This window comes from Eschrichtius robustus, chromosome 21 (assembly GCF_028021215.1).
Source record: "Eschrichtius robustus isolate mEscRob2 chromosome 21, mEscRob2.pri, whole genome shotgun sequence".
Taxonomy (NCBI): Eukaryota; Metazoa; Chordata; class Mammalia; order Artiodactyla; family Eschrichtiidae; genus Eschrichtius; species Eschrichtius robustus.
Window position 1 is genome coordinate 35,252,585 of NC_090844.1, and position 12,488 is coordinate 35,265,072.

General features: G+C 50.9%; 1 protein-coding gene across 1 annotated transcript in view; it reads left to right on the forward strand.

Annotated features, from left to right (window-relative positions):
• Nucleotides 1-11,109, forward strand: part of SH2D4A (SH2 domain containing 4A) — a 67,718-nt gene extending 56,609 nt beyond the window's left edge. The window contains exons 8-9 of the mRNA XM_068532060.1: nt 9,072-9,292; nt 9,940-11,109. Coding sequence (XP_068388161.1) covers nt 9,072-9,292; nt 9,940-10,032 — 314 coding nt within the window. The 3' untranslated portion in view covers nt 10,033-11,109. The remainder of the gene's footprint in view (nt 1-9,071; nt 9,293-9,939) is intronic.
• The last annotated feature ends 1,379 nt before the right edge of the window (nt 11,110-12,488 follow it).

A 12,488-nucleotide genomic window follows, 5' to 3' on the forward strand; every position in this document is an offset into this window, starting at 1 on the left:
TAGCTCGGAAAGGTAGTATGGTGCAGGCTTAGTACCAGACTCCAAGATGGATCACTGGGTTTCAGTTGTGTTTTCTCCTCTGTAAATGGGTGTAATATCTACACCACAGCATTGTTTTTTAAGTAAGTCAGCTGACATGCGTGAAGTGCTTAGGGCCTGGTGCAGTGTTTCTGTTGTCACCAGAACCGATCAGCTTCCTATTGGAAGTTCACCCCTCCTGTCCTCCCTGCCTCTCTGTTCCTCATCATCCTCACCCCACCACAAAGTATTGTCTTGAGTAGCGGCCTCACATACAAGGAAGACGCAGCACTTCAACAAAATAGATCTTTTTTTTTTTTTTTTTTTAACAGTCAGTTTTCGGATCTCTTTTTTTTTTTTTTTAAATTTTATTTATTTATTTATTTATTTTATTTATGGCTGTGTTGGGTCTTTGTTTCTGTGCGAGGGCTTTTCTCTAGTTGCGGCAAGTGGGGGCCACTCTTCATCGCGGTGCGCGGGCCTCTCACTGTCGCGGCCTCTCTCGTTGCGGAGCACAGGCTCCAGACGCGCAGGCTCAGTAATTGTGGCTCATGGGCCTAGTTGCTCCGCGGCATGTGGGATCTTCCCAGACCAGGGCTCGAACCCGTGTCCCCTGCATTGGGAGGCAGACCCTCAACCACTGCACCACCAGGGAAGCCCCAACAAAATAGATCTTAATTACTGCCAAAACCGTCCTATGCTGTTTCCTCAAGTATTTACTTAGGGCCTGTCCTTTAAAAGCCTAGAGCCCAGGAGGTCACCCCAGAAGGCGACAGTAATTTGGAAGAACAAACGGAGAGCCACCCCACAAACAGGGAATAAAGCTGTGTGGAAAGTTCAGCATAACAAGCAGTTAGGGTTGAGCGTGGGGTTAGGAGGTAGGATGTGGTGAGATGGCAGTGAGTCCTAGGGTCACTGAAGCAGTGTCTTCTCTTTTCTAGATATATAATTTTCTGAGTATTGTAGTTGTTAAGTCTATTTGGTTTTGTTTCCTTAAGAGGGATTGTTTTCTTCTCTATTCCTCACTGCTTATCTCCTCGCATGCTTGTGTTCAGTTCAGGACTGTCTTGACCCTCGAATATGATCCTTGTTTTTATCCATTTCATTCTTGCGTGCGGCCACCCTATTACAGCGCCTTTTGGTCTGGACCGTTTGTGCAGTTGGTGATAAGTGTCGGGGAGACTTCCTGGCCAAACTTAACACCCCTCTGAGCAAAGTCATTTCACTCATTCTGTCTCCTACTGTGAGTCTCCAACGTGGGTAGATATGTAATTAATTGTACCACTTCTTGGAGAAAAGGGCCAAGGAATAAATAAAACTGAAGTTTGAAGGTCCATCCAGAAACCCAGAGACCCATTTCTTCATTCCGTCCATTTTCTTACTCCTGTTAAATATGCAACAGTGTCAGGAGCTTAGGAACCAGCAGGAACTAGGAGTGGGAAGGTGGGAAAAAATAGAAGTAAACGTGGAAACAGATTTCTGATTTAGGAGATTTCTAATTACTTCTGTTGTTGTTAGATAATTCACATGCTTGCTTTATTCATCAATAGCTGATCATTATTCCTCTGAAATGTAATTTATGCTTCCTTATCCAAAAATGGAAATGCTTAGACTGTTGATGAAATATTTCCACCTGATTTATTTCTTGTGGATGTCTTTGCTGTCGTGGCATATGATCGAACCTGCCCTCCAAATGCTTTACATTTTTTTAAAACTTTACATTTTAAGCTACTTAAAGAGCAAATCCTTTTAACATCTGTGGGCTACCAACACAGTTCATACTGCAACTATTTTGATTCCTTCCATATTAGCTACACCCTCCAAATTTTCATCCTCCATTGGGGGTAAATCCTGTCCATTTCTGTGGAGGCAGTTATTCTCTGGAACTTAAGTTCCCTAGAGATGATTGTCCAGGAGGAATCCTGTGTCTTTGTCTTCCCAGTGTTACCGAGTCCAAGCTCATACTGCTCGGGGCATGACAGGCCGATACATTGAGAGATGAGGTGTTGGGGCAGAGAAGAGTAACTTTATTCAGGAAGGCAGCAGACAGAGGAGACGGTGGACTAGTGTCCCAAAGAACCATCTTACCCCAGCTAGAATTCAGGCTGCTTTTACACTAAAAGGGGAGGTGGTGTGCTTCGTTATTACAAACTTCTTGGTGTCAGAATTCTTTGTTCTTGCTGCTGTCCACGTAGGTCACATAGGTCAGGTCACAACAAGACAAAGGTTATTCTCTGTTCTGCAACTTTTTATCTCTATGTGAATGGAAAGTGTTATACCTTTAAAGGTCAGAGCCTTGAGAATGGGCTACCCTGTATATTTCAGGCTATAGGCAGCACTCCTTTTTACAAAGGTGCAGAGCCAGCATGACTAAGCACAGGGCACAGAGCACAAAGGTTAGAGCTAAAGGAATAGGTCCAATATGGAGTCAGGTTTGTTCTTCTCCATTATACCTGCAGTGTGCCATCCAGGCTCCATCAGCACAGTCCTCCAGGGCTGAGTGTATATACCTGGATGGGTTGCATTGAGAAAGTCTCACAGAAGCCTCCCTAGATTTCTTTCAGGCTAAAACCTTAATTAACCTGGAAACTGGCATCCATAAGTGATAATCTGTCCTTCAGCTATTTTGCTGAGGAGTAGAGATTTCTTAATTGGGGGGCCATCAAAATTCTACCCATCTCTCACAAAGGGATTTTTCAAGCTTCTGTCTTAAGCACAAATTACTGATTTGTGTGACTTTCCAAAGTCACCCAAATGTATTCACCCTGCCTCACTTACATCTATGATTCGGCTGCCTCATGAAGTGGAAGAGGCTGTGGTCGGAAGCAGGAGGACGTCGGTGCCTGTGCGAGGCAGTGATCTCGCAGAGGCCGCAGGGAGTGGTGGCGTGAAGCGAGATCTTAGTTCCCTGCCCAGGAATTGAACCTGGGGAGCCCGGATGAAAACCAGGAATCCTAGCCACCACACCCCCTGGCTCTTGCCCGCGGTGAAAAATGCATTTCTCACAGAGGCAAAAACTGTAAAAACAGGTGCAAAGCTTATTATTAGAGACACAGCACAGCAAGTGGGAGAGCACACAGGGAAACAGTTTGTTCAGTTAAGACAGAAACAAGGCAGAGATGCACACCTGGAGAGGAAGGGTGTGGGCGTCCTCCCTAATAAGGAGGAACGCAGTAAAGAGGCAGTGAAGTCACTTATACAGGGCAGTTCTTCCGGGTCTCTGTTTACCTCTGGCCAATTATCTGGTTTCTTTCTCCGCACCTGCCCTGCCCTAGGACCCTCCCTAACACGTGTGCGCAACTTTTTTCCAAGATGGATTCCAGCCCAGAGGCCTATGGGATGGCCTTAGCATCACCTATTATGGGGTGGCGCCCCCTCCTTTTTGACCCCCAAGGAGGCTTTCTGCACATGTGCAGCATCTCCCTTGCCCCAAGGGTGGGAAATATGTGACCTCTTGATCCTTTACCCAAACAAAGTTTAGCCCCTGTCTGTTCCTGCCAAGACTGTCATCTTCAGGCATCCACAGGAGACAAAGTCTGGCTATTTACACTGTTTCTGTTGTCACTTCCATTTCGGAGAGCAAACAGGAGGCTGATTTTAACTGTCTAACCTAGAACCCACCTATCTCCTGTCTCAGGAAATGCAAACAGAAGACTAGTCTGGCCTGAAGCCCACTTTTTCCTGCCCCCTGAAATGTAAACGGGAGGCCAGTTGTAAATGCCTGGCTTGGGGCCCACCTATCTCCAGCCTCTGTAGGGGAGGGCACGGGGAAACCCTGACCTTGGGAGGGACCAGCAAGGCCTGAGCCACGAGCCCTGGGAGTCCCCTCCGTTCAGCGTCAAAGCTTCATCCACAACGAGGCATCAGAGCACTTTGTCCAAATTACTCTCTGCGGTTCTCGTATGTGCCTGCGTAGTGTTAGTTCAGATTTCTGAAATACCTGAAGATGAAACATAAAGAGGTGAAAGCGACAGTATTTATTCAGATTTGAGAAGAGCTATCTTTTCTGCAGCGAATACTACGCATTGCTTTTTTTCTGGGAGACCCTGGCTTTTCTCATAAATTACCCAGGGCTTAGTATGTTATTCCAGTAATGCGGAGAACAGTCCATTAACCCCAAACCCTCTCTTCCTTGAGTTTTTCAAATGATGCAGTTAGGTCCTCACGCGGACGCTGCGGGCCACCGGGGTCAGGGCCTGCCTGCGCTCGGGGCCTCGCACTTCCCATCGCTGACGCCCACCGCTCTGGGCTTGCGGTTTCCACTGTGGTCTTGGAGGGACCTCAGAGGCAAGAGAGAGGGCAGTGGGTGGGTCCCACCAAGGGGAGTGGCTCTGCTTGGGGATTTACTTGGGACGCGTTTCTGGAAAGGGGCATTCTACTCTTTAGAGAAGTAGTTTTAAGTCCATGCTTTTGTTGTCAGACATTTTTGTCGTCACGTGCCTTGTGTCCTGGACTTCTGCTGCCACAGCCAGAGCAGGCTAGACGCTGCTTCTTGAGCCGGTGCGGGGAGGCGGGGCACGTGCACTGGCGACAAGCGCATCTCTGGGGCCTGGCCGCCTGCGCTCAGCTCCCGGTCCCCCACCAGCCGGCTGTGTGGCCTCAGCAAGTCGCATGACTCCTGCACTTGACTCTCATCAGTCTGATGCAGATAACGACGTTACCTGCCTCCCAGGGCTGGTCTGAACAAGGTAAAATACATAAAGTACTTAGAACTGTGTGTGACGCATACTCAGGCCTGGTGAGTAAGTGTTAGCCATTAAGGTGATGAAGTGAGAACAAACGATGTAATTTTAACCTTTGCATTATTAAGGAAACATTATGAGTAATACTTTAAGAGCTCTGGCCGTTTTTCCTCATCCCTAAGGTGCCTGAGACGTCAAAGGTGAATGTCAGCATCACGGTGCGTCTCCTTCTACACAGAGGACCAGGGCAGGACCCAGAGCCTCTCTGAACGTGCTTCCTTTACATACTGCAGGGTCAGAGAGTGTAAAGTAGGGAGGAGCTCTCTCCCAAGTTTAAGACTCCCCGGGGATAACGTGTACACTCGCAGTCTGCAGGGTTCTGCCTGGAAGAACCGACGTGCCCTCCGGGGACAGGTGTTCCGGATGGGTGTGTGTGATCCTCGCCTCGGGTCAGGCACCTGGTCCAGCCAGCACTCCGGGCCCACCCGAGAGGCCTTATGCACGTCAAGAACTCTGCAACACGGGCCTTCCCCTTTGTCCTTGAAGGGCAGTGACAGTGCCTCTTCCTCAGGCCACCATGAGGATTGAATGAGGGAATGCACACCTGGAGGAGTGCCAGGCAGACACAAAGAACCCTCAGTGCTGTTGTTGTTGGGTTATCTTTCGTCTGGTTATTAAACACAGCTTTTCCAGATACTGGAAGCAGGTCACACAGATGTACATGTATCAGCAGAGTTAGACCTAGCGGTGCCTTGGAGAAACCTGAGTGCACCCCTTGTCCCCTTGGTAACAGTTCTCAGACCAGAGGCAGTGGTTGCTAGAAGTGTCCTAGAGAAAGAAGTAAGACAAAATTATTCGTTAGACCTTTTCTGGGTATCCTGAGTGGCAGGTGCTGAGGCTGTGAAAATAAATAAGGAGTGGGAGCTGCCCTCTCGTTGCCCACGAGGAGGTGGGGCAGGGAGAGACAGAGCAGAATGTGCCGTGGTCCCCTCAGAGCTGTGGATGGCGCTTGCCCAGGTGGAGGTCGGGCCAGGTGAGCCCTTGGAGAGGCTGAGTGAGTGCTCAGCGGGGATGGGGCCAGGTGCTCACCGGGCCTGCAGGACCCTGAGCCTCAAATTGCTCAGGGAGAGATGAGAACGCTTCATGCTGTTGGGCTGAATCTTGGAGAATACGGAGGAAGGGCCGGCAAAGGGCATCCCATTTACCTGCCCTCCTTCTGTAGGGAAGTCGCTGTCACTTGGCTTTCCAGTGAGGGTCCTGCGGGGGGGTTCTGAGTTGTTTCAGGTCTCCTGGGGTCCATTTACCGTCTCCTGTGCAAAAACAGTTTTCCTGGGCCTGGCCTGGAGCGCTAAACCTACACTCACAGGGGTTTAGGGCTGTGCTCTCCGATATGGAGCCACTAGCCATGCCTGGCTCTTTACATCAAAATTAATTAAAATTAAAAATTGAGTCCCTCAGTCGCATGTCAGGTGCTCAGTAGCCACACATGACCAGCACAGACAACATTTCCATCGTCACAGAAAATTCTGTTGAATAGGACTGTTCTTGAGGGCGCCGGGCATCACGCAGACGACCGGGACAAGTGGGACCTTTCTCTCTGCTCCCCTCCAAGCCGGGGGTCCAGGCTCTCGGGAGCTTAGCCCCTTCCCCCTGGCACAATGCCCTCTGCTGTCCCCTGGGCCACCGCCATTCTGCCCCACCCGGCCTGGATTCAGCTCCAAAATAGACCGCTGGGTGAAGAGCTGGTTCATTTCAAAAAACTGGTGAAGCAGAAGGAAGCTTTTATGTATCCGTGTCCACTAGCGCGGAGATCCTTCTATGCTCTCAGACAGGTTTGGTTCTTGTGTGAGGAGAGCTAGTGCGAGGGAGGTGGCCTGGAGGTGTCACAGCCTCAGGGACTGGAGGAAGACCACTCACTGCTCTAGAATTAATTTCTTAGAGTCGTGCACGGGGCACGAGTCCGTGGTGATTAATATCTGATGCTGGGCTTTGGCGTTGCATTCAAGAGCTCCCTTTACGGGCAGACCAAGCTCCCCGCTTGGCAGTGACCTCAGTCAGGCCTCCCTGTAGGCACCCGCTGCCCTCGATGGAATCATGAGAAATTGTCCATCGACCTGTATCACAGGTGCACCAAGAGAGCATGCCCTTCAGGCATGGTGACCCTGTTGTAAAGCAAAAAGAACAAAGCCTGGTCCCCGTAGCATTCGCCTTCTGCACCTGCCGTGGGTACCACTGAGTGGAAGGAGGCCCCATTAGGACCGAGTTCTGGTGTCTCTGGAGACGAGACAGCACCAGGACTTGTGTGTAATGAGGAATAGTTACAGACTGGGAGGCTCTCGGATGGTTTGATTTACAGCTACTATATGACCTGATTTTAGGAGGAATTTGCCTTATTCTGGGTATAATTTTCCAGAATAGCTTTCATTTTAGGAATCCAAATCCGTCTTGATGAAATTCAGACATTATACATTATAACATCTGTCCCATCTGTTGAAGTAATCTGGAATCTCAGAGTCAGCCTGTCAGTAAGTCAGGGAGGGGAGAGAAATCTTTTCAGAATGAGCCCCTCAGCTAGATTCTGAAGTCAGTGAAAAATACCCCTGGTTTCAGAGATAGACCCAGAGTCTTCAAACCTTGGTCCCCTGCAGGCCCCGGGCAGGCTGGTCACCTGTGGCCTTGGTTCAGCCTCCGGTCACCCTCCGTGGGACCAGGTGTGTGCAGAAGGTAAACAGGCAGACGGAAGCGGTCGTAGCTGGGGGAGCTCACCTGGGCATCACCTGGGCACCTGACGCGGACACCCAGCAGCTGACCCGGGGGCTCCTCGCCGGGGAAGGGCAGGAAGGTGACTGGAGAGGACGGACAAGGTGCCCCGTGGGGCAGGGGCACAGCAGAGCTGGGGCCAGAGGAAAGGCGGCAGGCTCATTTCCTGCCCAGCGCCCCAACTCCCACCCCCATCCTGGCGTCGCCCTGGGGCCGAGCCTCACACACCGGGATGTCAGGTGCGGGCCCTGCAGGGGGGACGGGGCAGGAGGCGGGCCAGTCGGCTGGTCTCGGCGGGGGGAGAACAGCGGATTTCCAATCCTCCCTTTATTAAAGGTCTGCTTACAAAAGAGAACATAGAAGCAGTTTTATTTTAGGCTTCACCCTGGATAATTAGGTTTAATTCTCAGTTAACTTTACCACCTTTAGTCATGTTGGACTAAAGGGCTGTGATAATCCATTGCCTTTTCACCAGGAGGTTTTCCGGGTTTTCCTGATATCGATACTGAGGATCAGCATGGGAGAAGGCGGGGGGTCCCATCTGCTGACGTGGGAGAGGGCGCAGAGAACGCTGCTCCCCAGGTCAGAGGTCAGAGGTCAGCGTCGCTCACCGCCCCCACCACCCTGCCAAGGCGTGTCTGTGCCCGTTCTGGCTGTCTCATCACGTTGCTGGTTCATCTGAAGAATTACACTAGGCACGAGAAGGGGAACCGGGAATACGAGTCAAACCTCATGCGTGTGGACTCATTGGGGAAAAGGCCGGTCTGAATCAGTGTGAATTCATGAGGCATCCAAACTATACACATGTATACATAGGTGTATAAAACTCATGTGTATATATATGAAGGGTTTCATTCTTTTGACTGTATGTGAAGACATAAATGTTAATAGATAAGCACATATATACACATGTGCGTGCATATCCCTATATATCTACCTTCATTCCTGTAAGGGAAGTATCATTTAGGAGTGGCCACAGCAGTGGCACTGGGTAGGCCTGGGCCCGTCCTGGTTGTGTCACTAACTCGCTGACACCCGACCGGGGTGTCCACCTTCAGCGCTGGCGGCACTTGGGGCTGGATCACTCTTCGTAGCAAGGCTCTTCTGTTCGCGGTGGGGGGCCTAGCATCATCCCAGCCTCGACGCACTGGGGGAAAGTAGTCCCCCACCCAGGACAGCCAAAGTGTCTCAGACATTTCCAGACATCGTCCTGGGTGAGAACTACCGTTCCAGATCAAGCAGGATCATTCCCAGGCCACAGAGTCCCCGTCAGTCAACTGGGGAGAGCTCACCCTCCCAGGACAACCGTCAAGGGTCCGACCACACTCAGAAGCCACCTGACGCCTGTGCTGTTGTCAGTGGGTGTGCGAGTGGAAATGTGTTCTGAGGGGTAAACGTTTCAGCTCTTGTTTATACTATCCATTTGCTTATGTAACCTACCCCGGCCCAGTTACCAAATACCAGACGACGAATGATACTATACCGTATTCCTAAGAAGTCCAAACTGGACTTAAACTTGCTCAGATTTTTATTAGCTTTATCCACACGGCTGCATTTAGCAGAGGGGAGTTTTGGAAATGATTTGGCTGAAACCCCTCTTCTTTCCCACAGGAATTCTCACACTACAGAGAGCGAATGAGCTTCTGAGCACGTGCGTGCCAGGCAGCTTTCTGATCCGGGTCAGCGAGAGGATCAAGGGCTACGTCCTGTCCTACGTTTCCAAGGACGGCTGCAAACACTTCCTCATAGATGCCTCCACGGACTCGTACAGCTTCCTGGGTGCGGACCAGCTGCAGCATGCCAGCCTGGCTGAGCTGGTGGAGTACCACAAGGTGAAGCGATACGCAGCTTCGTTGGCTCTGTGATAGGGGTCCTGCAGCAGCTCTGACAGTGAAAGGCAATTCCACGAAAAATGACTGACACAAGCAGTGGGGGATTAGCCTGTGATGACCCCTCCTGATTATCAGGATTGTCAATGGCATTTCCTTTATCACTGAACCTAGTTCCTCCTCAAATGCTCAGGGAGAACGCACTGGGGCAGAGCATGCAGGAGATGCTACAGAATCTGTGCCCTCTGATCACATCTGAGAACACTCCTTTTTATTTTTGAAGTATAGTTGATTCACAATGTGGTGTTAATTACTGCTGTACTGCAAAGTGACTCAGTTATACATATATATACATTCTTTTTTTTTTTTAATATATTCTTTTCCATCATGAGAACACTCTTAAGTTAGAGCACAAGCCCAGGAGGGAGGGAGACCACGTGGCAGTTTGCGGGCAAGAAAAATCTCTTTCAAGGCTGCCTAAGCCAAGAAAGCTTTGTGTACACCGAGGGGAGACCAGAAGTTATGTGCTCTGGCGAGGTGGGGAGGGCATGGCTTCTTATTGAACTGTCTCATAAATAAGACTCAGGAGCCACCTATTACCTGTGCTGCTGTCACTGGGCACAGCCTGACCTGTACCCTCTGCTTCACAGGAGGAGCCCATCACCTCCCTGGGGAAGGAGCTCCTTCTGTACCCCTGCGGTCAGCAGGAACAGCCGCCCGACTACCAGGAGCTGTTTGAGTGACAGCCTCATCCTGTCATCCTGCAGCCGCCAGCTGGGCCGTCCTCTGGACAGACAGACACCGCGGAGACGGACACTTGTGTATGAAGCCACATCACCCTGCAGCGAGCCGATCCCGATCAAGTGAAAGGACCCTTGGGGGTCCCATGGCGACCTCTCTTCTGCACAAATGCTGGAGTTTAATGAACGCTAAGAGGGAATCACCTCTGCATTGTACGCACCCCAGCAGTAAAGGGAGAAGAACCCCCATTTCTGCAGCTCCCAACATGAAGGCTACAACCCTAGTGATGTATGGAATAAACGAAGAAGAAATTGGAACCTTTTAGGAGTTAAGGGGCACCTCAAAACCAGAAGTCCTGCGTGGCCTCGGCACTCCCTCTCTGCCTCATCTCGGAAGGTCTCGGGGTCCTGCTCCTATGAAGTTCCTCAGCGGCGTCAGGGGCTGGCCAAAGAGCCTGCGCTGGTGGCTGAGCCCACGGCCCCGCACACCTCACTTGCGGTGCGTGTGTGGGCCAGGGTGTGAGACACACAGGGAACACAAGTTGCGGGTGTTGTGAACTGAATGAGGAGTTTGAAGGTGTAGGACGAGAGCCTTCACATGTACAGAAATACGGCAGGGGGTGAGGGGCCCTGTGTGAGGGGTTCCCTGGCTCTGGGGAGCCGGTCAGGGCTCCGCCCAGGACCTCGCCGAGGAGGGTGAAGCCACATGCGTGCCTTGGATAGACAAGGGCAGAAGAGTGAGCTTTCTGGACACCAGGTGCTGGGGGTCGAGTCCCCCAAAGAGACATTGAAGTCCTATCCCCCTGCACCTGTGAACGTGGCCTTATTTGGAAACAGGGTCTTTGCGGATGTGATCACATTAAGACAAGGTCAGACCAGATTAGGGCAGGCCCCAAAGCCAACGACTGGCATCCTTATAAGAAGAGAGGGGTTGGGAAGTTGAGGTGCGCACGCAGAGGGAATTGCAGCCAGGGGACAACAGAGGCAGGGCCCCGAGTGTCAAGCCGCAAGCCAGGGGACGCCGGGGGCCGGGGGGGCAGTGTGGAGCAGACTTCCCAGAGCCCTGGAGGGGAGCATGGCCCTGCGGACACCTCGATTCCAGACTTCTTGCCTCCAGAACTGTGACAGAATAAATGTCTTTTGTCTTAAGCCACCGAGTTTATGGTAATTTGTTACGGCAGCCCTAGGAAACTAATACAGAAGTTTATGTAATTGCAGACCCTGATGTGCATTGCGTACCTTTGGTGGCTGTACAGCCCGCCCGCCTCCTGAGGAAGGGAAGGCAGGAGATAACTCCTCCCGGCTCTTCGGCTCTGGACGCAGATTTGCTCAGTCAGGCATCTCATGCAGTAGCTCCCGGGCCAGCCCAGCAGGGCCACGACCTCTGGGCGGCCACCAGGATCACGCGGGAGGATGGGGTTTGCTGGTACTCCAGGCCTGACTCCTGTGGCGGCATTCATTTAAAGGACGCATAGGGTTGTAGCAGTCTGTTTGTGAAGTTGTTCGCTGTGCAAGACACACCTGGAGAGTGTAAAATGTAGCCAGAGAAGAGGGTGGGGTGCACGTATATGTGTGAGTGTGCATGGGTGTATGTGTGCTTTAATGAGAAAGTTTTTAAACTGATCATTGTTAGGTGTTTCTTGAAATGTTCCGTGTGGTTTCTGTTGTCTGAGAGACAATGGTCAGTTGTCTAAGAGAACCTGTCTCTTAGCTTTCATTTGTAACAGTAGTTCAGCAGTCATGACATTATAAAATTGCAGACATACACAGGGCTGGAAGTCAGAAACTTCTGTTACCGGCCTTCCCTGGTGGCACAGTGGTAAAGAATCCACCTGCCAATGCAGGGGACACGGGTTTGAGCCCTGGTCTGGGAAGATCCCACATGCCACGGAGCAACTAAGCCCGTGCGGCACAACTACTGAGCCTGCGCTCCAGAGCCCGTGAGCCACAACTACTGAGCCCACGTGCCACAACTGCTGAAGCCCGTGGGCCTAGAGCCCGTGCTCCGCAACAAGAGAAGCCACCGCAATGAGAAGCCCACACACCGCAACAAAGAGTAGCCCCGCTCGCTGAGACTAGAGAAAGCCCACGCACAGCAACGAAGACCCAACACAGCCAAAAATAAATAAAAATTTTAAAAAGAAAAGAAAAGAAACTTTCGTTCCCATCTCTTCCCACCATTAGCTGTGTGACCTTGGACAGGTCCCTCTACCTCTCTGAACTTCAGTTTTTCACTTCTAGCAAAACAAGGTGGGATAACCAGGTAATTATTATTTTCATCCATCTCTGAAATCTTAAGGTTCTGGAATAAATAGAAAAATATCCTATAGCCACTAGTAATTATGAAGACATACAAGATTCTAGCATCACCTTCTGCCTACAGTTATTTTGGAGGAAATAAGTACAGTCATATCTGGATATAACTACAGAGTGACACCCTATTGGAGGAAGACTTAGAA